This window comes from Thalia democratica, chromosome 7, assembly GCF_965202585.1.
Source record: "Thalia democratica chromosome 7, ktThaDemo2.hap1.1, whole genome shotgun sequence".
In the NCBI taxonomy this organism is placed as follows: Eukaryota; Metazoa; Chordata; class Thaliacea; order Salpida; family Salpidae; genus Thalia; species Thalia democratica.
This window is the reverse complement of record NC_139171.1, coordinates 19,172,464-19,197,614: the sequence shown is the minus strand read 5'-3', so window position 1 is coordinate 19,197,614 and position 25,151 is coordinate 19,172,464. Positions and strand designations below refer to the sequence as shown.

Sequence of the window (25,151 nt, the reverse complement as noted above, 5' to 3'; positions counted from 1 at the left end):
TATAATTTGGACGGTCGTTCTAAAGCTAGTTGTGACGTTGTTAAGCCAAATAACTGTTTTTCTCTTTTTTACTTACATTATTTCAGGTTTATTTTTTATTGATAAAAAAGTCATCAAATATTTTTAAAGATTGCTTTTGGTTTGTTCTATGCTTTTTCCGAGCACTTGACAAAATATATTTTTTATCACAAGTTCGAACAACTATATTTTTTTTACTTAACTTTAACCAATACGTAAATTGTTTTTTGATGTTCTTGAAACAAAAAATAAATAGAAAATAATTTCTATATTAATAATATAATATAATATTTTTATTCTGATTTTACATTCTAAAATATTATAAAACATTAAATCAAACACATCAAAGTTTAACAATGTAATTTTCTTTTAGTTCTTTGTCTATGATTTTATTTCATATTTATTTATTTATTTTATTTCAATTAGTTTTTGCGAGTTTAAACTAGAGATACTAATAAGATTTACTATTTGAAAAACTTTTGAAAGACAGACTTTTAAAACATACTTTACCTTAAAACTTGATTTATAGTTACGTAATAATATCCTTTTTTGAACTTTTATATGCATGAAAATTTTGAATTAATCAGTTCTAATTGTCTACTGAAGAAGATTTTGAAAGTACTTTAGGCAATATAACGTTTACTAATAAATTTGTAGATTTTTTTGATAAATAAAAATAACTTTTTTATTTAAAACGATCGATAAAGGCAAAAAAAATCACAAAGAACTTCACACAACCAAGGGAAGATTTGAGGCACTTAAAACTAAAATATTCTTACTGTTAATAATATAAGTAAAACTAATTTTTATTCAATATATATATGCTACGTTTTTCACAATTTTCACTAAAATATTTAAATCGCGGAATCGTTCTGAAGGTCTTTATGACGTAGTAAAGGTAAACAAAAGCATTTTGGTTTTTTACTTCCTTTAAATTGAAAATTAAATTTATTTGATTGGATTGGCAACAATAAACATCATTAAGCCATTTTGAAGTCAACAACTATTGACTATGTATTGTTTACAATTTAAAATATTTTGTTGGTTTACGTTTTTGAATACTGTTTAAATCTTATTTCTACTCTTCGACATTTACTTCCGATAAAAAGGAGTAAATTAGATGCTTATTTGTATATATATATTTTTAAATTGGTATTGTTTTCAGCGTATATGCGACCAAAATCCACTAAGAAATTGTCGATTTGCTGCGTCGATTTATATTTTATAAATTTTAATATTATTTCAAACGTGCAATAAAGTTTTTAAATGTATAGTAAACCTTTGTAATTGCAATAAAACGATTTCATTTAAAATAATAGTTTGTGTAACAATTTTATACTATTAATACAGTTTTTTTATTAAAAAAGTATATTTTTATGCTGACTCGGCATTTTTCAACTTTGACTGTAAAAGCCGTAAAGCCGTCACGCATGTTTTTTCGGTAAAACTGTTGTTGTTGGATTTTATATTTATTTGTTTTAATTTCTCACCTCCTATGATCAATGCTTCATGATTTTCAAATTGTTTGATAGTCACAAGAATGTGACTGATTCAATTTTAATTTTAACATTTTGCTAAAAAGAGTAAAATAAAGTTTGAAAATGTTGGTTGATCATTATAAAAAAAAAGACTAAATGTGATTATTTTCTATAGTTTATTTGACAAGCCGCAATTATTCCTGCTTAAAATGAAAGATAACAGTCAAAGTAAAAGTGGAAATTTACAAGTATTTTATGAATATATGATTTTTTTGTCATTATAGTTAAGATCAAAATCGATTGAGAAATCGTTTAAATTTTTATATATTTAAAATTCACCATATTTTTCAAGTTTTGCAATATTTATAAATGAGAAAACTTATTAAAAAAAGCAATTTTGTTCAATACATAATTTTTAAAATAATAAATCAGTAAACAACTGATATGTCGCTGCATTTTCACGCTGACTCAGCACTTTTCCATCTTCGCGCTGTGAAAGCCGCAGTGACGTGGTGTGCGCTTCTTGCGCAAAAATAAAATTTTGTTGAATTTTATTTAAAATTATTTGGCGCAGCTCGCTTCCACCGAACACGAACGTTTATTTTTACTTTTTCAGAGTCACAAGGATGTGACTGACATAAATTAAATTTTGAATATTTTTGTTTAATCAAGGTTAAAATGTTGCGGAAGTAGTTTTAGTTGGACAAAAGTTGTTTGATCCTAGAGCAGGGTTTCCCAAACTTTTTTGCTAATGGCCCACTTTAAAGAGTTTGAAAAAGTAATGGCCCCCTTCAACATATAGATTACTCAAAAACTACGATAAAATACACATAAGAGCTTTTTTTTTTTTTTTTGCTCTTCATCTGCAACTCAAGAATATCTAGTGTAAGTTTCAAGTCATGGCCATGGCCCCCCCTCTTCCCCCTTTGCTGCTCATGGCCCCCTGAGTATCTGTCATGGCCCCCTAGAGGGCCACTTGGCCCACTTTGGTAAACCCTGTCCTAGAGCTTTTGCAGTTTTTCGATTATATGCCTTAATTTAGTTATTGTAGTTTTTATTCAAAGTTGGTTGGTATAAGTTTACTGTATATTTCAAGACAGCTAGTGTAAACAAACTTAATGCTAATTGCAGTATTTAAACAATAAAATCAATCAAGTTCACCAATAAACTCAAAACTAATTAAGGTTTAAATAAAAGCTCTTTTTAAATATATTGTACGTAAAATTTATTAAATGTTTTTCCAAAGTTTATGAAACAAAAAAAAATTTAATGACAAACTTATTTATTGTTACGTCATAACAGCTTCAACTGACGTGAGCAGAAGGCAAACATTGGCGGGAAGTAAATTGAACTCAACGAGAACTACCAGTAGTAAAAGTTTGTTTTATTACTTGTTTTTTGAAGCGTTAGTGAAGAAATATGATTTGTTTATTTTTATCTGTTTGGTTTATTTTAACCAAAATGATTAAGAAAAAATACCATGTCTAATGTAAAAGCTTTTAATTTTAATACAGTTTATCTATTGTGTAAGTCCAACTTAATAAACTTGTAATATTCCAAACAAAACAGTTGGAAGCAAATTGAAGAAAACAAGTGCAATTCAGCCTGCAAAAATATTAAATGACAGCAAACACGCACAAACTGAAGATTACGATTTTGTTAGTTTTTTTATTGTTTATTAGTTGGTTTTTAATTTGTAAGTAAAACTTTGTGCCAGTTTTCGAGTTCTGTTATTGTTTAATAAAAACATCGCTGAAGTAAATTTTTGTAGTGTCATATAAGTTTTAATTCGAAATGAATTAATTGTGTTTCTGTTTTCTTCTTTGACACTTATTTGTATTGAAAAATATATGAGTAATTATATTAACAATTTGTTCTCTTCATACATAATTTACAAGCCCTTCGCATCTCTTGCAATTTTTTTAGTTCTACAATTAAAAAGTTTCATCCACTAGTATCGCTAAAGGGCAAATTAATTACAATTTGTAAAATTTGGAGCGATATTCGAACTAGATATATGTATATAGGAGTGGTTATTCAAATATTTAATTTATTTCATCCTGATCTTTTTTCGTGTTGTACATAAGAACAATTGTGTTTTTCATGTTTCAGTTTTATTTTGTAACAACAGTTGAGATAGGAGTTGTTTTTTATTATAAGAGTTTTATAAATATCTTAATGTTTTTTAATGAAAATTGAAAAAGTTTTCTAAAATAGTTAACTAAACTATTAACCAAAATAAAAATCTTTGTTTAGGAATTGTTTATTTTTATGTATTTTGTTGAGTTTATAATATTGTTTACAGTTTAGCAAATTTTAAGTGAAATTAAAAATAAAATACTAAGGTTTTTTTACCAAAATTATGTTTTCAATAGCTCTTGTAAGGCCATAAGTTTTAAAGTAAATAAAAAGATTGATGATAATTCTATTTTAAATATTTACTTTTGTTACTTTGCTGTAACTATGTCAATAAAAATATTTGCTTTTTAACTTATGTAAAGGTACCATGATAATATTTAACATTTATTTTAAATAGTCAATATCGCCAGATTTTATTTTACCCCTTTTCAGTTTATAAAATACAATTAAAAAGCTTAAAATTACATTTTTGTATTAAATTAACTTAGTGTGTTAAACTATAGCAGAGTAGTTTACAATTCGACTTTAAATTTAGTTTTGTTTTCAACTTTTTATTAGCCTATAAAGACAAAACAATAGTGTTTATAACTACTTGAATCGAGTATAATAGTGTCAATTATATGAGATTATTAATGTCAGCTATTGTTCTTATTGAGTTTATCACATATGAACTTATATGTTTGTCACTGACAACAACACCCTAGTTTTTTATGTTTTTTTTTATAAATAGTTTATAAACACTTTAAACAAAAAACTAGTATATTAAAAATTACAAATAAACATACAGAAGTATCTTGAATAACAAAAAGTTTAGCAAATATGCCAAGTTATTAAAAGTTCTTATATACTTTTATTAGTTTTACTGACGCCTAACTGAAGTTTATTTGTTTTTGTTTCTTTTGTGTACTTGTTATAATAATATTTATATGAATTTTTAGTTTGTGTACATTTTAGTTAGGTTCCATAAATAGTTTTAATATTAAACACTTATTTTTTTTGTTTTTTTATTTTCAAGTTAAAAATTTTTTTAAACAAAAAAATTGACGTTAATTCTGTATAAATTCACACAGCAAGTATATTCAAATTAATTGCTGTTTATGCAACAAATATTTTTATAAATAAAATGCCTTCTGTAATAAGAAACATATTATTTTGTGGATGTTTGAGAAAAAACAAAAAAGAATCAACCGAAGTAGTTGAAAATGTAGCTTTCGATACAATACAAAAAAATAAAAAGGTTCAAGAAAATGTTCGTGTTAAAACCAATTATGTTCTATTTTGTATTTATAAATTTTTTAACCCAATCCGATACCATTAAAGAATAATTATGACGTCATTTTCAAATAATCTGTTCTAAATCACTTTAATGAAATTTTCAAATGTAAATTTAATCTATATCTCAAGATATCGTATCACGATTTTATCATGTTTGTAATCTATATATACAAGTTTCAATGTGACCTACTTATTAATGTCGTGTGTTGGATTATGTTATGAACGGTTTATTTGCAGTGTTTATTTGTATTAAAATATATGCACGTTAAACATGAATTTTATTTTAATTTACATAACTTGTTTTATATCTATATATATTTGCTTGTAATTTTACTTTAGGATAAAATATTGTTTATACTGTTTATAATTCTTACAAAAATTTTTATTTTATTAACAGCTACCCGGAGACGAAGCTAACAAATTACGTGAAGAAAATGATGTTTTGCAACAGAAATTAGGTTTGTTTATCAACTTTTCAAATTTTATTATGTGTTACATAGTATAAAAGGTTTGATAAATTCTCAAAGTGCTTAATCAATGTACCTGTATTGTTGGACATAATTGTTTTCAAAAAATCAGGTATTTGATATGTTTTACATAATAGTTTTGAATATTACGTTGTTCTCCGAATAAATCAGTTGTTCTCACAATTTTAAAACATTTAAATGTATTTTTGTTAATCGTAATAAAATTTTAGGAGAAGCTGAAAGGAAAAATCAGCAGTATCAGGAAGAAATTAAAGTTTTACAGCAGAAACTCGAAGCTGCTGTTAGTTTTAATATAAAATGTTTAATACCTTTTTCATGTAATAAATATTTTCACACTTGTTCTTTAATATAACTTTTCGGAAAGTTTTACTTTAAAATTGTTTTGCTGTAAAATGTTAATACATTTAAATAATTCTTTTAGATGAATATGGTAAATTTTGGACTAAATATGTAAAGTTTTCAGTTTTATATTTTCATATAAACACAGTTTTAAGTTTAGCGCTAGAAATTGGAACTTTATACATACTTTATGTTGATATATTTTATTTTTTTACAGGAAGCCCACTACACAAAACAAATTGAAGGTTTGAAAATTTTATTTTATTATTAAAACTGTTTATTGCGCATCGCTTATATTATTTTGTTTTAAAGGTTTGTTACCGAAATTAATTATTTTTAACATGTTTTTTTTGATATATCTAATCTTTAAGAATATTTAAAATGTGTTCAAAAAACTATTTGAAAGAGTTCAAAAAAATTAATTTAGTAGTTTTAAAGATTGTTTTATGGTTCAATTTTCAAAACTTTTTTTGACAGTTTATTTAGGTATAAGTAAAAGTAAAACGTTTCCCAGTAATTAGTTAAAGTATTCTGTATTATTTTTTTCATTAGGTTACTATATATTTTGTTGTTGCTATTTGAAAATACCTTTAAAATACATAATCACATTATAAGAATGTACAAATAAGAAACGTGTTCAATATCATGTGATTTCTAAAGTAAACAAATCATAAGGTTATAATATTTTAATGCATAAGTTTAAAGGTCAACAATCATCAATTATGTTCTAATTAAAACAAACTAGTTGTTGAACTTTTTATACACATTGGCTGTATCAAAAATATTTAAAATTTTATATGTAGTTTAATAAATCTTTTTTTTAAGAAACTTTCTTTTATTAACTTTTTTTATAATCAAACATGAGTGTTTAGATTGTCATATGATTTGAAAAGTACACATATTGTATTAATTATGAAATGTTTAAACTAATTTTTTTTTAATGTTAAGCAAGTTTAAAACTGCTAAAAATTATTTGGTTAAGAGTTTATTTACAGTTTAATTTAGTTCAATATTTTAAAAAACAACAAAGTACAACGTTTAAATAACTAAAAACAACATACTCGACATTGAAAACAGTGTTTATATTATTACTTGTATTTCTGTTTAAATGTTAATTTAAATGTTTTTTTTTTACTAATTGTATAATGTTTTTATAACATATAATATTACTTGTTTTTCTAATTATGTCATTATACGTTTTCGGATTGTTCAACAAACTTAGTTACATAATTATTTTTTTTTGATAACAAACAATTTTTTTTTACTTTCTGTGCATTTTTTGATGTATTGTTAGAATTAGCTTTTAATCTACTAATTAAAAATTATTTCTAATTATTTTAATGCTGGTCTTGCAAAACATTTAGTTTTTATTTCTTCAGAACTGACAGTAAAACAACTTGAAAATAATGAACAATAAATTCAATTAAATTTTATAAAATTAATTTATATTGTTCTGTTGTTAAACAAATACTAACATGCTTAAAACCTCTTCACTCTAAACATAAACGCTTTCACAGCTTATCAATTATTTTCTCCCCTCAACAGAACTGACAAGGGAACAGAAGGAAACGAAGCAGCAACTTGAACTGACCACCGACGAGCTGTATATTGCACAACAAGATAATCAGAAGAAAGATGAACAGTTAGAAGATTGCAACAAGAAGATTGAAGAGTTTGAAAACAACCTGGAAGAAATGTTGGAACCCAAGCTGCAGGAAATGATCAAACCTTATAAGGTGAGATATTGTGTTTTATATAGATTGTTTTGATTCCACATGAAAAAGTGTTTAGATAAGTAAAAGTATTTTGTGAAGCTGTTTGTGTGACAAACTTTATAAGATGAGATATGAAATAATAACATAAATAATGTTTTCTGCTTTGAAATTGTTTTTTTATATTAAAATATTTTTTTCACTGTAATGTAAAACTTGATAAAGTTATTTATAAAGTGTTTATTTAGCCTTATAAAAAGTTTAAGTTTTTGTAAATTAAGCATATAAGACTTTATAAAGTGAAAATTATTTGTTATAAAGTTTAAAAAATAAGTAATTTATTTTGTTATAAAACACAAAGTATAAAAAAAAATCTTCAGGAGACCTTCTACAAACTTTGGATATTTATTTATTTTATATAATTTATTTAATAGCAATTATAATTAATTTAGCAATTTGGTAATAGTTTAATACTGTTCAACTGAATAAACTTTTATTAGATTTTTTATGAAAATGTACTGTTCAAATAATCTTAAAAACACCACTATTAACTACTTTTTATCATAAAGTTATGTTTGTAGTAGATAAAATAGCTGAATAACTTTAACAGTACTTTTTAAATTTTTTTATTACAAATATTTTTTTAACAGAATGCCCATGAAGAATGCAGTTCACTTAACACTGTTCTTCAAATTAAGAGCGATGAAAATAGAAACCTCAAATTGCAGGTCTGTTGTCTTTTTTATGACTTAACTCAAACTTGTACGATTTTAAACTATTTTTTGCAATGACGAAATCATTAATTTAAAAAATAGTTTTACAGATTATGTGTAACTAAAATTTGGTTTTCTTAAAGTTTGAGCTAAAAGGTTTTAAAATACTCACTTTCTGTAATAAAATAAAAATATTGCATTAGATATCATTTAGTGCTACTTGATTACTAGCAAAATAGTAGTTAGTTGTACACTTTAGTAACATAGCATTATTAGGTATATGTTTAATCAAAACATAATCCTCCTCATACAACATAGGCAACTTAGTAGATACTAAGGTATAAGGTATAACATTTTTTTGTTTGCTCAATTTTTTTGTTACACTTTTAGTGGTGTTGCTTGCTTTATGTAATAAATAAAACAACTAATTTTTTGTTTGGTTTAAAATTTAGTTTTCAAAATCAATATACTAATAAAAGAAATTATAAAAAAATAAATATTTTTAAAAGCTGTTTTCTTAAAGTAAATTTAAGTTTATTTTTGGTAAACATTTTTTTCTTTAATTGTATTCAATAATGATCAGTATTTCTGGTTATTTATAAGTTTCTGAATATGTATTTTAATCTGACAGCCCGAACCGACAGAAGACAATTCAGCGGATCTAATTAAATTTTAATATTGAAATTTTTCTTTGGTGAATAATATGCTGCTTGCCATTTTTTTTTATAAATTGACTAAAACTCAAAATGTTCATGTAAACTAATTTATTTCCAACTTGTTGTTGTTCTGGTTTGTATAATTACTTATATTTGTCGTAATTTTTAAAAACAGTTAACTGAAGCATTTATTTTGTTTATTCATTATAAAGCTGCTGACTAAGTTGCGTAATTTTTCAGCTAAGTTAATTTTGAATTCTAATTTTAATTATTGATATAAGAATTAGCTGAAACTATTTTTAGAAATGCTTGAAATGTTGCTATATGTGCTGTTGGTTTTTGTTGAACTAAATATTTATGTTTGCTTTGTCTATTAATACGATTTTGTGTTTAGGAAATTGAAAATATAGCTACTAAAGTTTTTGTCCTTTTTTCAAACATACACCCCAAAAAAAAATAACATAACAAATTGTTGTCGTTTACTCTAAAAACAATTTATATTACAAATTAAATTACGACTAGTAGTTTTATAAAGAAAAGTTCTAAAACGTTTAAACTGTTTTAATAAAATACTGAATTGTTTAAAAGTCTCATATATTTCTTTTCACTGCTTAACATACAGTTTATTTTTTCGTTTTTTTTAATTTGTCGACAATAAACTAGTTTGACTAATTATATTTTATGTATGCGTGTTTATATAAGTTTGGCATGTTTAACTAAAATTTGTGTTTTGTATTTAAGTTAACAGAAAAAATAATTTAGGTAATTCAATATTATATGTACAAACTTAATTTATTAATAAAGCAATGAAGGTTAGGTCTAAGTTAGAGAGTTCTGATGTTTAAGGTAGTTTTATCATATCAAAATTAACAAGTTCAATATTTTAGTTAATTAAAGTTTCCTAATTAAAGTAGGAAAAGCATAATATTTTGAAAAGACTGTTTTTGCTAAGCTTAAGACACTAAGGTAACAATTAAACATCAAAACAACTAATTTTATTATGTGTATCATGTTTCTACTAATTTGGTGATTGATGTTCTGTTTGCTAGCATGAATCTTATGTCAGTTTTTAATTATTTAACAGTTGATCACTTGTAGATGGTTAGAATTTTTACTGGTTATTGTAGCAAGCAGTAAAAAACTTAGCACATAGTGTATTTTAAGCACTAAAATTTCTCGTATAAGTCAGCATAGCTTTGTAGGAATTATCATTGGAAATTGTGGCTAGCAGCATAAGGTATAAGGAAACATACATTTTTTAAATTAAGATATAATACATTAGTTAGCGTAGCATTTTAGTACTAAAATCAGTTGGAACAGCCTAGTGTAGCTTCAACATTTTTGTTTAAAATAAACTAACAAACTACTAATAGAGTTATACATAAAACACACTTTTTAATAAACTTAGTGTTTGAAATTTTGTTTTTTAACATGAATATAATATTTATGTCTTAATTTATACTGTTGCTCACCTAAATATAGATAGAATAGTCTAATTTTGACCAGTAATTGTAAGAAGCGATAAAATGTAAAAAGTAGTTTGTTTCATGCAATACAGTAGTTTTAAGACTAAAAATTGTTAGTTAGCTTAGCTTTTCAGCATATAGTTAGTACAAGTATAAGGTAGTTTTAAAGATTTTTATTTTTAATAAACAAACTAACAGTTGCAAGAACTGCAAATGAGGTTTACGGGCAGCCGCAATTTAGAGGAGAAAATTGCGGTGTTACGTCATAAGAACGAGGAATTGCATCAGCGGCTCGATTTGAAAAATAACGAAATTTTGTGAGTTTATTCTGTGTGATTTGAAAATTTCATAAGTTAATATGATTAAATAAGAATTTATTGAATTACCAACGTCTCTGTTAAAAATGTAGACATAATTTACCATAATGAAGAAATAAGGTTTTTGTTAAACAAATTTTCTCTAGCGTTCAACAATGCGTTCATTAAATAGTTTAGCAAACTTTTTTGGTAGGGGCCAAATTTCAGCTAAACCATTATTTAGTATTTAAATATATATGTTTTTTTTGTTCTTAAGTTCATTTAGTTTCTCTCGAAAAGTTCTTACTCAGGTAGAATGATATAAGTTTTTTTTATAAAAATAGTAAATATACTTGTGGTCTAGTTTAAAGTAAAGACCAAATTGTTTCTTTAACAATCAAATCTATAGTATACTTTATTTATGTCATAAAAGTTATTTAAAAATAATTATGTATTTAAAGATGAATATCAACTCTAATTTGAGGGAGATTTACTGAAAACATTTTTAAGAAAGCTTTATATTATTTCGAATATACGTACGTGATTTGCAGCTCAAAAATTATACAGTTGTTACCATCATAATTTGTCTCAATTAATATTTTTATAAAGTTTAAATTGTTTTATAAACACTATAAACTAACTTAAGCTCCCAAACTCACTTTAACAATTATCCCCTTGGCATATTTTCAATAAATAATCACCCTAATTATTAGATATTGTCCTTTTTCTAGTTAATTACCGACTTAATAATTCGCCCTTTTAGAAATTATAAATATAACTCACATGAAACCTTGCTTTAAAGATAGTAAAAGTTTTCAGCCAAGTTTTAAGTTAAAAATTAACTTTTCAGAAAGGGAAACACCAAAATTATTTGATGTCACTTTAAATATGCCTTTAAAACTTTTACTTATAAAGTTAAACAAAAAGACTCTAAAGAAAACAAAGCATGAACAGTTGTCTAAAAAAATGGTTTTAGCGGCATTAAATTAAGATTGTTAACTTCAATTGAAACAATTTTACAAATTAATAAACCTCAAATTTTTGTTTGCGATGTACTTTTTTAAATATTGCTCGAGATGAAATCTAAGATGTTTAGTATATTGCTCAAATCAAAGGTCTATTTTTTTCAAAAAATTAAAAAGTATTTATTCTGAATTTTTCATTAGAATATCAATTTCCTATTTCAAAGTTGTTTACTGTGAAACATATCATCGGAAAATAAATTATGAAACTTAAATATAATAAAAACAGTTTAAAGGTGCATTTTAACATGCTAAGATGTAATCTTTAAAGATTCAGATAAAATAAGGCCAATTATCATTCCAAATGATAAAGAAACTGTTATTTTATACTTCAATATTTTTATTTAAAGTTTGTGAAAACTCTTCATACAAGCTTATAAAAGACATTTTTTAAGGTCCAATGTTTTTCTATCTTGACCCAAAAACTAATATTTTTTAACTTTGATATTTTTATTTTGGATAAGCTTCTTTAAAAAAGTAGTGTTCAATTTAAAAAATAAAAGTTTTTATGTAGTTGTAGCAAATGTTCTTTGACCAAATTATTACTGTATAATTGTATACTATCAAGTAACTAATTTTAATATAATACAAAAGTCCCAGTCGAAAACAACACACTCTAGAACCTGCTGAGAAATATAAAAAATTAAGTAAACCAAATAAGAATTGTTTTAAAAGTTAGAAAAAAAATTATCATTAAGTATTTCCTGTGAACATTTTTAACTCACACTACTGTGCTAAAATTGGAAACACTTTTAAAAAATTTATGAATAAGAACGATAAATTAATACTTGAAAACTACTCGAATGTTCAAATTAACGTAAATTATTTTATTTTTTCATTTGACTTTTTTTAATATTAAACATAAAAACTTTAGAGATTTAAAAGAATATCCTTAAATTTTTTTTTTAAAAGCGTTTAACAAATTTTAGTTCTTTTTTTTTTCTAAAAAAGTTTGAAATCATATGTTACCGAAACTGTGAAGATTAATCTTAGATTAAAATTCCCTTTTATTTCTAACTAAACGTTATTTTCTTTTTATTTTTTGCACATTTTATGTGCTTTTAAATAAATAAATGCACAGTTCTTTGAGAGACGATCTTGACAAGTCTAATTTGTGTCTTGAGGAAAATAAAAGAAAACTGAACTCCACAATAAGGGAAAATGAAATGTTGGAATATAAACTGAACAACTCACAAAACTTCGAAGATTCAAATAGTGTGGTTTGTGTGTTTAATAACTTATATTATATAATTCTGATACAAGATTTTATTTTATATGTACATAGCTATTGAAATTATTCTACTAAAGTCCGTCTGTTGTAAATTAGACTTTTTTATATAAATTCGTTTTTTTGTTTTCTTAGTTAATAAAAAAGTAATTAGTAATGATTTAAAAAATAACATTACATTAATAAAATAAATATTATTATATAAATACCTGAACTTCAAACTCAGTTAGATATTCAATTAAATTATTTTTAATTTTATTAGACATAATTTTTTTAGACATAACTAAAATTTACAATTTCTACTTGTATGTATAATGCCTTACAAAGATAACATTATTTAACTTGTAAATATAAAAAACTTTATTTCAGTCCAGGCATACCAGTTATGTTGGTTCTCCTAAAAATTTCAATCCGGTATTCAGCCAATCATTTTCAGAAGAAAATAACAATTTCGACTGATAATTAAATATTTATTTAACATATTCAATTGAGAAAAAGTTCCAAGAGTGTGAAACGGTAGGGAAGAGTGCATTTAAAAAGGAGGGTACTTTTTTTGTTTTTTATTAATTTTTTCAATGTTGTCATTTAAGTTGTTTTATTGTGAAATCGTTTTCATTTGTGTTTTTTTTTGTTTCTCAAAGTTTAGAGCTTAAAACTGTTTTATATAAGTTCCAACAATGGATTGTGATACGTTTTAAGTATTATTTATTATAAAAGCAATAATTTTTGTTCATTAAACTTTTAAAGTGTCATTTAATTAATTTTACAAAGTTGTCTTTTTGTTTATTTATTCAAGGTGCTTTAAACTGCTTGTTATTTTTGTTTAAGGTTGACTTATTTGTTTTAAAAGCTCGAAAAAATTGTGTATATGTTTGATTATATAAATTATGCAAGTTAAGCAAAAAAACCCGACCTAACTATCAATATTTATTCTGCCATTTTACTCAGAATTTTGTTTTTTTTTTTTGCTTTTTATTTAATAAAATACCCTGCAAAATAATTTTAGTAAGTATTATTAACTTTAAACTTATAGAATAAACTATTTTGTTTAAGTATTTTAACCAAAAAAAATGTTTAGCTACAATTTAAGACACATAAGTATACAAATTAAAGCACTTTGATATAATTAAAAAATAAACTACACAATTTAAAAATGGAAAAGTTTAGAAGCAATTAAAGTAACAGAAGTTATAACTTAATAGGAATTCTTTTATTGTGTAAAAGTTTTATTTATAAAAAAAAGTGTCTAGTATTAAAAAACAATACTAAACTAAACAAACTTTTACATTTTTATTTTATTATTATGTTTTAATGACAATTACTATGTTTATAATAAGTTTGTAGTTATGAATTGATGAAGGCGCTACATGATAATAGTCTACCTAATTGTCTGTTTTAGTAATTGTTTGATTTCTTAAGTACTGACTGCATTACACGTTTTTTCACTTTCAAAGATTTTTAGACAAATATCACACGATACGGAAATAATAAGTTGATATTTATTAGATATTAAAGTCAATAATAAAGTTGTTAAAATAATTTTAATGTCTTTTAAATTAAAGTGAATCTAAACTTAAAACTGAGTTTATTTCCATATAGTTTAAGTAAATATATATTTCTTTAATTAGTCATTGTTTTTAATATACACAAACTAAATTTTATAAAAAAAGTTTTCCAATCATTAAGAGTTCTGGATATATTTTTAAGAAATAACATTTATAAAAACAAGTCATTTTTAGAATAAAACTATTGTAATAGCTTTCTACGTAATGTTAATTGTAGGTTTATAAAAAAAAAACAAACGTAATTTTTATTCATAAACGATAAAGTAATTAAAAAAAAGATTTGCAAATTATATAAGCAATTTAAAAGTATTCTTATAATTAAATAAAAAAAATATTGTCAAAAAATATCTTTCACACTTGTTACATTTAACTTTTTGTTTACAAAAATACTATCAACCTTTATTTTAGTTTTTTTCTATATTACTTAAATTTTTTTGAAATTTAAACTAATGAAAATATCGTTAATGCCATTAACAACGAGGCAGCACAGATCCTAAATAAACAAATAAGTTTATTTAGGAACAAAAGAGTTCCAAAATATGAAATCAACGAAGCATTTCTTTCTGTCAAAGACCATAAAGCGAACTATCCACATGATAGCAGCTGTAGAATAATTAATTCATCTAAAACTCACTTAAGTGAACCATCTAGAACCATTCTACAAATACACATCACAATCATAAAAAACAAATATATGCTTAGGCAATGGAAAAACTTTGACGAAGTGATAGATTGGTTCGAAAAAATCAACCACAAAAATTGCAAGTGCTTCGTGAACTTTGACATAAAGAACTTCTACCCAACCATCAAAAGAAAACACCTGGTAGATGCCATTAACTTTTCCAACTCTTAAACAAAGTTCACAGAATTTGAAATTAATTAAAATTATGCACACATGCGAATCAGTCATGTTCTATGATGTTACTATGTGGAAAATACCAACAACAACAAAAACAGAAAACTTCGACGTACCTATGAGCCCATTTCACGGCGATGAAGTATGTGATCTTGTAGGTTTATACATATTACACCTTTTGTCTACGATAGTAAATACTGAGTCAATTGGACTCTATAGAGATGATGGACTTGCCATTTTAAAACAAACAAGTAACAGTAATATTTGCAAAATAAAAAACAAAGTAACAAGAAAATTATCAGACGTAGGATTCGATATTATAATTAGCGCTGGTTAAATATACTAACTTCTTGGAAATACATTTAAACCTACTAACTGATGACTATTGCCCATATATAAAGCCAAACGCAAAGAATATTTGTATTGACAAAGATTCTAACCATTCTAGGACAATTAAGAAAAATATCCCAAAAATGATTGAAAGTAGATTTTCAAAATTAAAAAAAAGCAAAGTATCATTTAATAACGCAAAACAAATTTACCAAAACGCTTTAAACAAAAGCAGCTTTTATTATAAGCCCGAATATAATCCGACAAATGATAACAACAAAGCAAAAAGCAAAAAACAGAAAAAGAAAGTGTATATTTCACAACCCACCTTTTTGTGAATCAGTGAAAACGAAATTCGGAAACCTATTTTTTAAAACTGCTGGACAAAAACTTCCCGAAATCAACAGAACTACACAAAATCTTTAATAGAAGTTTCACCAAGATATCATACTTTTGTTCCCAAAACATATAAGTAATAACAAATGGACACAATAAAAAGCTGCTCGAAAAACCACCAACAGATCCGAAACTGTGCAACTGCAAAAACAGAAAGTTATGTCCAGTCATTAACAAATGTAAATTTGAAAAAGTAATCTACGAAGCAATTGACTTATGAGAAAAATGTCATATATTGGATCCACCCGAAGACCTTTCAAAAATAAATTATACGAACATAGAGCATCATTTCCAAAACCCAACAAGAAGAAGCCCACCAACTGTACACAACTCGCCAACTACATATGGAAGTTGTATGAAAAAGACGAAAAATACACAATTGAATAGAAAATACTCTGACAGACCAACAGCAGATTCAAACTAAACTTTATGTGCTACTTATGTAACCAAGAAAAACTGTATATAGCAAACGCTAACCAAAGAAAAATCCTTAATACGAGAAATGAACTGGTCACGCAATGCCCTCATTACCCAAGCGAATATTTTATTTTTATTTTTAATCGCATTAACTTTGTTTATTTTGTTCTATTAAATTTAATTGTTCCATTGCATTTATGTTTGTAATGTGTATATATTTTTGTTTTTGAGTTACAACCTTTTCGTAAAAAGACCATTTCTGTTTTCATAAAATCCCCATAAGTCTTAATATTTGCGTTTTTTCAAAGCTTAATATATAAAATGTTTAGTTAATATACTATTAAAATACTATCCGTATCATTTCGTTTTTTCTGCTTTTTTTAGCGTCTGATAAACTGCTCTGCAGAGAAACGGCGTAACGCAATAAAAGTTAGACAATCATTTTTTATAAGTTTGTTTTACCATGTTTTAATTACAATAAATGTTTTAAAACTTCATTTAACCGTTGATGAAACAAAAAGTTACATTGAAGTTTTAAGTCTCAAATGCAGATAGTTAGAAACTCCGATCACACTTTTTCTCAACAAGATTCTTTGTCTCAACAGGCTAAAGAGGTTATTGACAATATAATGTCAAGGTTTACGTTTACAGGGCATTTGTTAATGCACCAGCTTCTTGGTCGAGAAAAATTTAGTTTGTATAAACATAGTTTTCCAAAAAGTTTAGTAGGCATTGTTAAAGCTGCTTATCCTTTTATAAATAGTGAAAAATTGGTGAGTTAACTTCATTTTACCCAATAGTAGATATTACTGGTTTTAATAACTGTTAGGAACTACTTTTAGTTCTGCTAGCTTATGATTTAGATAAAATATTTGATGAAATTAGAGTAGTTGTAAAAATTATAAACGCAATATCGCTAACAACCTGTACTGGTGAAATATGTTTCTCATCTTTAATTAGAATTAAAGATTATTTAAGAAATACTTTGAATCAAAACAAGTTAAATAGTTTAGCTGTTATTTCTTGTAATAAAAAAATTACAAGTTTTTTTTATGTTTTTTTGTTTTAACTTAAAATGTAATACTTGAATAAGTTATTTTAATCAGTTTAGTTTAATTGACATGGCAACTCTGGCCTAAGATATTGTAGTAAACTTTAGAGAACTCATTTCAAGTTTGTAGAGTTACCTAGTTTATTTTATTCAGTACATTTATTAATATATTATTACATTTACCTATTGTGACAGAAAAAAGTTATAACTAAAAGAAAACTTTTAAAGACAACTAGAATCCGTCCCTTTCTCATCTGTATACATAAGGTATTTATAAAATAACAATAAGAAACTTACAAAAAGAAAAAAAAATGCTGAAACATCTATCCCAAATAGATTGTTTAGTAAAGATTAAACTAAAAATGTACTTGTTCAGTTTTGCAAGCTGGGTCGAAATTTAGCAAATTAATACAATTTTTTTTCGATTATGACGTTTTTCAAACCTTGCGTTTTATGCTTTGCAAAAATAAAAGAAATTTACCGTAAAAAATTCGCCAACGACGATGATCTTGACGAGGCTGGCAGCGGTTTTCGTTCTGTTCCGCCTGTCTTCGTGCCAGGTCGGCAGGGACGTCGGAAGAGCCGCCGACGGAGAGTACCCTCACCAGGTGTTGGTCGTCGTGACGCTTGAAAAGGACGGAAATTACAAGTGCATTTGGGGCAGCGGAACTTTGATAAGCGACCAGTGGGTCCTGACCGCCGCCCACCTTTTCGACAGCGACAAGCGCCTCGGGAGAGCGTGGGGGGCCGAAGCGCGCGTTCCGGCGAAGGGCTACAAAGCGGAAGTCGCGAACTGGTACCCGCACCCGACTTACGACGTCGACCAGGCTTTGAAGGACGATGACGGCGTTTACCGCAGCGAGATGATCGACGTCGCCCTCGTCAGGCTGAGCGCGCCGTTCATGGACGGGAACCGGCCGGCCAGGATCGAAACCGCCGCCCTTCCCAAACCGAACGAAGAGATCGAAGACTTCAGCGACGTCAGGTTCGCGGGCTACGGCAGGCACGACCACGGGAACGAGAAGGCTCTTTTCAAGGGGACGTCGGTGAAGCTGCCGTTTTACTACTACGCGATGATAACGAATCACGTGGAAGAGGACGAAGACCACACCGTGGAGGCGGCGGAAAAAATATACGACTACCTGGAGAACGAGCTCGGCGATCGGGACAAGGAAGACTTGAAGGAGGCGATGAAGGACGAGCGCGGGTACAAAACTCACATTTGCACGGGGGTCAGGAATCCGCGCGAGATCGGGCCGCACATAGCGAGCGGGGATTCCGGGTGCGGACTTTTCAAGCCGCAAGGTTCGACGGTTTACGGCGTGCTGTCGGTTTCCGATTACGAGAAGAAGTACGACCAGCAGTTCACGGCGCCGATGATGTGGGTGAAGGTGTCCGGGTGCTTGGGCTTTATAGGGGAGACGATGGAGAAATACTCGGACGAGAACTTCGGTCGGCAGGAGGGAAGCTGGAATTTTGCGTTTGTTTTGACCGCGATGCTGAGCGCTTACTTTCTGTGACAGTGCGACGAATGTAGTAAAAAATATCATGAAAGTAAAAGTTGTTTTTTAAATGTTCTTTAAAAGTAAACTACAAGAAAAATACGACTTTGAAGTTGTTAAGGTTAATACTTTTATACCCAAAAAGTGTAAGAAGTTATTTTGTGAAAGTTTTCACTGACAAATTTGTTTACTAAAAGTGTTAGAAGTTTTAAAATATCTTTATCAAAAATTTTAAAAAGACTTTTTCTTTTTTTTAATGTATAACTTGTCACATTCATAAAAAATTAGATAATTATAAAACAGTTAAATTAACATTCAAAAACTAAATAAGCTTTAAAATGTTTATGTTTTTATACTAAATTAGTTATTTAAAGATCTAACTAAGTTTAATTTTTTTTAATAACTTAAATAATTACAATAAACTTAAAAGAATATAAGTTTTGTTGCATATATTCTTTCAGTATAAAATAAACATAATTTTAAACAAATTATTTTTTACTTTGTTTTCAAGCAATGAGACTTTTCATGTTTTGACAAATTCCCTTTTCTATCAGCTTTGAAAACACAATGACTGCAAGAAATTGTAGGTTCATAATGAAAGACTTGGTGTTGATTAATTGTTTTTTAGTTTTGAAACATCGACCTTCTGGACAAATGGAACATTTGTAATTTCTAACATAACTGTGAGTAGCTTGATAATGATCTAGGTTACTTTTTCGTGTAAACTTTTTATCACAAACTTGACAAGCTGTAACAAAATTAACATTTCATTTTAACATTTTAAAGCGTGTGGATAAATATGGAACTTTTTGTAACAATAAATGCATTTTATAAGTTTTCTCAAAACTATTTTCCTAATTCCGAAAAAAACTTTGTTTGTTTATTCAAAGGAGTTAATTTATTTTTAAAAGAATACGTAAGTAATTGTCCTTTAAATAATGTTCTTTAAACACGTTAGATTTAAGAACTAATTTTTTCATGTGTGTTTAACTGTAGTTTTAGTAAAGCGTCATTTAGTTATAATGTATCTTTGCGTTTTTTTAGTTTATGTAAATAAAAGATAAGTTTTGTTTCGATTGGTGTATTAATCTACTTTACTATTCCCTATTAGCCCTTAAAAACTTCTATTAACGAAATAAAGCAAATGGTTTTGAACCACTGAATTACTTGATCTTTTTGAGCAGCAAAACTTGGCAGGTGACCCTAGGCTAATGGCTAAGTCTGAATAATATGTTGTTAAACTGATGGAGTTAATTGCAGTCATAAACGATGCAACTTGGGTCATTAGAGCAGAACTTATGAGTTTGCGTCTAGACCACGATGAACTAATTAACGATAGCAACCCGTGTTTGTAGCAAAGCAGAAACTTGTGGTTTCACAACAGTCAGTGAGTGTGAATGTGGAAAAAAAAGTGACAAATTATACTGAAGAAGCAACAAATGATGTGATGCTTGCAACTGTAGGTGATGACGACATTAGAAGAGATGTTCTTAGAAATGAAAATATTTTGTCTAGGTTGTCGGTTGATATAATTTCCTTTACTGAAAGCAATGAAATGGCTGGGCATGTAAAGGAGAACTCACGTACTGAATCAGCGGTATCTTCCTTTCAACGTCAGAAAAAGCAAAGCTTTAATGAAGGAGATAGATCCAAGTATGTCCCTTGCCAGGTTTTTAAACATTTTTTTTCTACTAAAAAGTTAGAAACTCGTAATGTAAAAGCTTGCAAATATTGCTAATGTGCAACCAGTCAAAGAAGGTTATATGCTCTTCAGACCCAAAATTATAGTTCCTGTTTTATGGAACAGGATACCCAGATAATATCATTACGTGCTAATGAAGCGAGTTATGTTGAACAATACTGTATTTACAATAAGTTACACAAGATACACACTTTCAAAAACTCTAAACATATTTCAAGCTATATTTGTACTCTACTGAAGAGAATTGCTTGAAATATATTTAGTATTTTTAAAAGTGTGTGTCTTGTGTATCTTATTGTAATTAACTGGTCACTTAAGTTCCAATACTATATTTAACAATAAAATTTTACAAAAAGCCAAATCCTTAGACAATCCAAGGTTGAAATGTATATGAAGAAGTTTAAATGTTTTTGTGAGAAATAATTGTTATTTTTATCTTTAAAATGGTTTTCTTTAAACTTATTTAAAGAAGGCGAAGCAGGTTTAAATGAGAATTTAGAGTTTTTTTGTAGCTACGAAGAAAACAGGACATTTATAGACAGATATAATAAGAACAAAGTCGCTAAAGTTAATAATATATGTTAAATACGCTGGTATATACGTTAAAGTTAGCTTTTTAGTTACTATCAAGCAGAACAACAAAGGTTTGATCATGTCAATTCGATCATCAGACCACAAGCTTTCGATAGACTGAGACCGGTTTCGTCCTTATTAGGAATACGAAAATGCCAATGCTCACGTCACTTAATTGCAAGCAAATGGTTGCTTCATGTGAAAACGTGATAATCTGTTTGCAAAATGACGAATTGTAAGTTTTTTGGTTGTGACTGACTGATGAGTCCTAATAAGGACAAAACTAGTCTCAGTCTACCGACAGCTTGTGGTCAGAGATGTTAAATCGCAGAGCACAAAATCCCCGCAGTAGAATAAAAATATAAAATCCCCGGCAATAGAATTAAAATTTCTTATGAAAGAAAAAGCTGTATTTTACAAGTTGAGAACATAAAAGTTTCATATAACAATTACACCAACATATTTAAAACCATATTGTTTTTATAAATATGAATGCCTTAAATGTAAGTTTATGTTTTTTATTTTCATAAGGTTAATTTTAGTCACTTTATTGTTAATTTAATCATAACTACCTTTTAACCTTATAGTTGTAGGTAATGTTTGGTTAGAAAAATTAAAGAAAAGTATCTTCCACTTATTTAAATGGTTAGTAAACTAAAAACATTGAAGCTTTGGAACTAATTGATGTTAAGTTAATTTATTATTTGATTTTTTTTTTCCAAAAATTAGATGAAATAGACAAAATTTTTTTTCTTATATCCTACTTTTATCAAATTATTTTAATTTTTAAACTTGAAAATAAAGTTTGATTATTATAATTTTTTAAGATTCATTATAAATTATTTTATTAAGACATAGATTTCTCTTAAAAGTAATTTGAATATAATTTATTATTTTTGTTTACAAACTTAAAACTACTATTTGCTAAGTAGAAATCTATTTAAAATTTTTAATGTGGCAAATTTATTGAGTCTTTTTTTATTATAATTAGGTAATTTATCTAAAAAAAAATTATACCTGAAAGTTTTAGTGTACAACTCAAGGTTTTTACAACTAGTTTTGTAAATTAAGCAGAGTTGAAACAAGGTCAGGAAAAGTCAGAAAACTCAGGAAAAGCAGAAAAAAAAGACAAATAACAAGAATAGTAAGGTTTTTTTTAACAGTCAGGAAGTTTAACTAAATATTAAAAAATACCAGATTTTGTCAGTTTAAATTTACTGAATTCCTTATATTCAAAAACAAGTCTTTGAATGGTAAACAATTAATTAAAATTCTTTAAAGTGTGATTAAAATTGAAAAAATTTCCAAGAATTTTACAAAATTACTTAATTATCAATGCCTTCATCTTGTAAAATTAAATGAATATCCTTTATAAAACTACAAAATGTTTCTATTAAAATTTTGTTAAACTACCCTACTTGAACAGACAGTTTTTGTAGGCAGTATGATAATCTGTAGCATTTTTTAGTAAAACAATGATAATACACAAGAGTTTATCTAGCATACTTTAGAATTGAATTGTTTTTTGTTTAAGTAAATAAATAATTTCATTTTAATTAAACACTAGGTTTAGTGTTTTGGGTAATAAGTTTTATGTTTATAATTTACCTCATTACAATTTTTTCAAAATTGTTTAAATTTTTTAAATAAATTATAAAAGAGGTGAATTTCATGGTTAAGTTTAATTATTTATAGTTTATTGTAGAATAGTTGTTTTTAAATATTTTTTACATAAATAAGGGTAAAATATTTACTACTAATTTTATAATTATTGATAAGATGAAATATAAAATTGAAAGCTTTATTAATTCCTTTTAATAATATAATTTAATATTTTTATTAACAAACTTGAAACTACTATTTGCTTAGATGAATTCTATTTTAAATTTTTGATATGGCAAATTCATTGAGTCTTTTTTTATTATAATTAGGTAATTTATTAAAAAAAAAAATTATATTTGAAAGTTTTAGTATACAACTCAAGGTTTTTACAACTAGTTTTGTAAATAAAGCAGACTTGCAACAAGGTCAGGAAAAGTCAGAAAACTCAGGAAATAAAAAATAAAAACAAGTAACAGGAATAGTAAAGTAAATCTTTTTTTTAAAACAGTCAGGAAATTTGACTAAATTAAAAAAAAATATCAGATTTTGTCAGTTTAAATTTACTAAATTCCTTATATTTAAAAACAAGTCTTTGAATGGTAAAAGGTTAATTAAAATTCTTTAAAGTGTGATTAAAATTGAAAAAATTTCCAAGAATTTTACAAAATTACTTAATTATCAATGCCTTCATCTTGTAAAATTAAATGAATATCCTTTGTAAAACTGCTAAATGTTTCTATTAAAATATTCTAAAACTACCCTACTTGAACAAGCAGTTTTTGTATGCAGTTTGATAATCTGTAGCATTTCTTAGTAAAACAATGATAATACACATAAGTTTATCTAGCATATTTTAAAATTTAATTGTTTTTTTTAGGTGAATGAATTATTTCATTTTAATTTAACACTAGGTTTAGTGTTTTGGGTAATAAATTTATGTGTATAATTTACCTGTTTATAATTTTTTCAAAATTGTTTATATTTAAAAAAAAATTATAAAAGAGGTGAATTTCATAGTTAAGTTTAATTATTTATAGTATATTGTAGAATAGCTGTCTTTTAATATTTTTACATAAATAAGGGTAAAATATTCACCTCAATATGTTACATGCAATGTTTAATCTTTTCTCTAATAAATAGAACTGTTCTAGATTTTAAAATGTAGTTTAAAAAAAAATTAATTTAAATTAAAAATTAATAATTTGCCAAGGTTTATGTTGCACTAATAACAAGGATGAAAAATAGTTTTACCATTATATTGAAAATTTTATTTATAAAAATAATATATATTATTAAATTTTAACTACATTTAAAAATCTAAAAACAATTTTTCATTAACAATAAACTTGTTTTTAAAGCCTGGCGTTGGTTTAATTGTTCTATTTTTATAGATTGAATTTAACCAAAATTATTATGGCCCATTAAAAATTGTTGTTAATGAGAAATAAAAGAAAAAAAAATTGATTTTTAAGATCATAGGAGGATGAATATATTTTTTAACATTTTAATATTAATTTTTTTTTTATTAAGTATAACCATATCATTAATATTTCAAAGAACTTTTCCTGATAATTTTATAAATTTAAAATTTAAAAACTTTTATAAATATATTAAGATGTTGAAACATTTAAATTTGTGGTACCTTGAAGAAATTATGTATTTTTTTTAAACACATGATACAAAAAATTATAGTCAATAAACAAAAATGTTAATTAAAACTTAAAGTCACAGAAAATTTTTTTTTGTACTTTATAAGTTTTTTTTTTAAAGCATTAAGCTAAAAAACTTTATTTTTGTTATAAAAGAAAGAGCTTATGTATAAAATTAATATGATATACTGTTTTAATTTTACAAACAAAATGTTATATTAATAAAGTACAATGTAAATTAAAAATTTTAAAAGTTAACTTTTTACTAATTTTATTAAAACAAAAGTAAAAAAAAAAATAACTAATGAAATTTTAATATAAGGTAAAAAATGTGAAAAAGTTAGCTACAAATTGTTACTTTAGCATTTTAGTTGCTATAGTTAACAGCTGATATTAACAGCTGTAATTAACTGGCATCTTGATTATAACATGACTGCTTGTGGTCTAATGATTTAATTGTACAAGATCAACCCTTTGTTAAACTTGAGCTTGTCTCACGGCAAACGAAAGTCCAGTCTTCTGCTCTGCACACTTTCACCGTTGTTTTAATAAAGCAAGATAAAGACTTTAAAAAAGGTAAGAACGACATAAAAGAATTAGAGAAAAACTATATAAAAATATTTCAAACTCTAAAAAGTTAGAACCAGTAGTACATAGTTTGTTTCAGTTTTCCACAAA

General features: G+C 26.0%; 2 protein-coding genes across 2 annotated transcripts in view; both read left to right on the top strand.

The window, feature by feature from the left end:
• Positions 1 to 13,892, top strand: part of LOC145840274 (uncharacterized) — a 58,830-nt gene extending 44,938 nt beyond the window's left edge. Inside the window, exons 16-25 of the mRNA XM_082947473.1 lie at positions 2,799 to 2,873; positions 3,066 to 3,154; positions 5,308 to 5,368; positions 5,608 to 5,678; positions 5,955 to 5,982; positions 7,283 to 7,473; positions 8,100 to 8,177; positions 10,483 to 10,601; positions 12,684 to 12,822; positions 13,200 to 13,892. Coding sequence (XP_082803599.1) covers positions 2,799 to 2,873; positions 3,066 to 3,154; positions 5,308 to 5,368; positions 5,608 to 5,678; positions 5,955 to 5,982; positions 7,283 to 7,473; positions 8,100 to 8,177; positions 10,483 to 10,601; positions 12,684 to 12,822; positions 13,200 to 13,289 — 941 coding nt within the window. The 3' untranslated portion in view covers positions 13,290 to 13,892. The remainder of the gene's footprint in view (positions 1 to 2,798; positions 2,874 to 3,065; positions 3,155 to 5,307; positions 5,369 to 5,607; positions 5,679 to 5,954; positions 5,983 to 7,282; positions 7,474 to 8,099; positions 8,178 to 10,482; positions 10,602 to 12,683; positions 12,823 to 13,199) is intronic.
• Positions 13,893 to 17,948: 4,056 nt separating this feature from the next.
• On the top strand, positions 17,949 to 18,965 carry LOC145841160 (salivary plasminogen activator gamma-like). The gene has a single exon (XM_082948530.1). It carries the CDS (start codon positions 17,949 to 17,951, stop codon positions 18,963 to 18,965), a length of 1,017 nt encoding a protein of 338 aa, XP_082804656.1.
• The last annotated feature ends 6,186 nt before the right edge of the window (positions 18,966 to 25,151 follow it).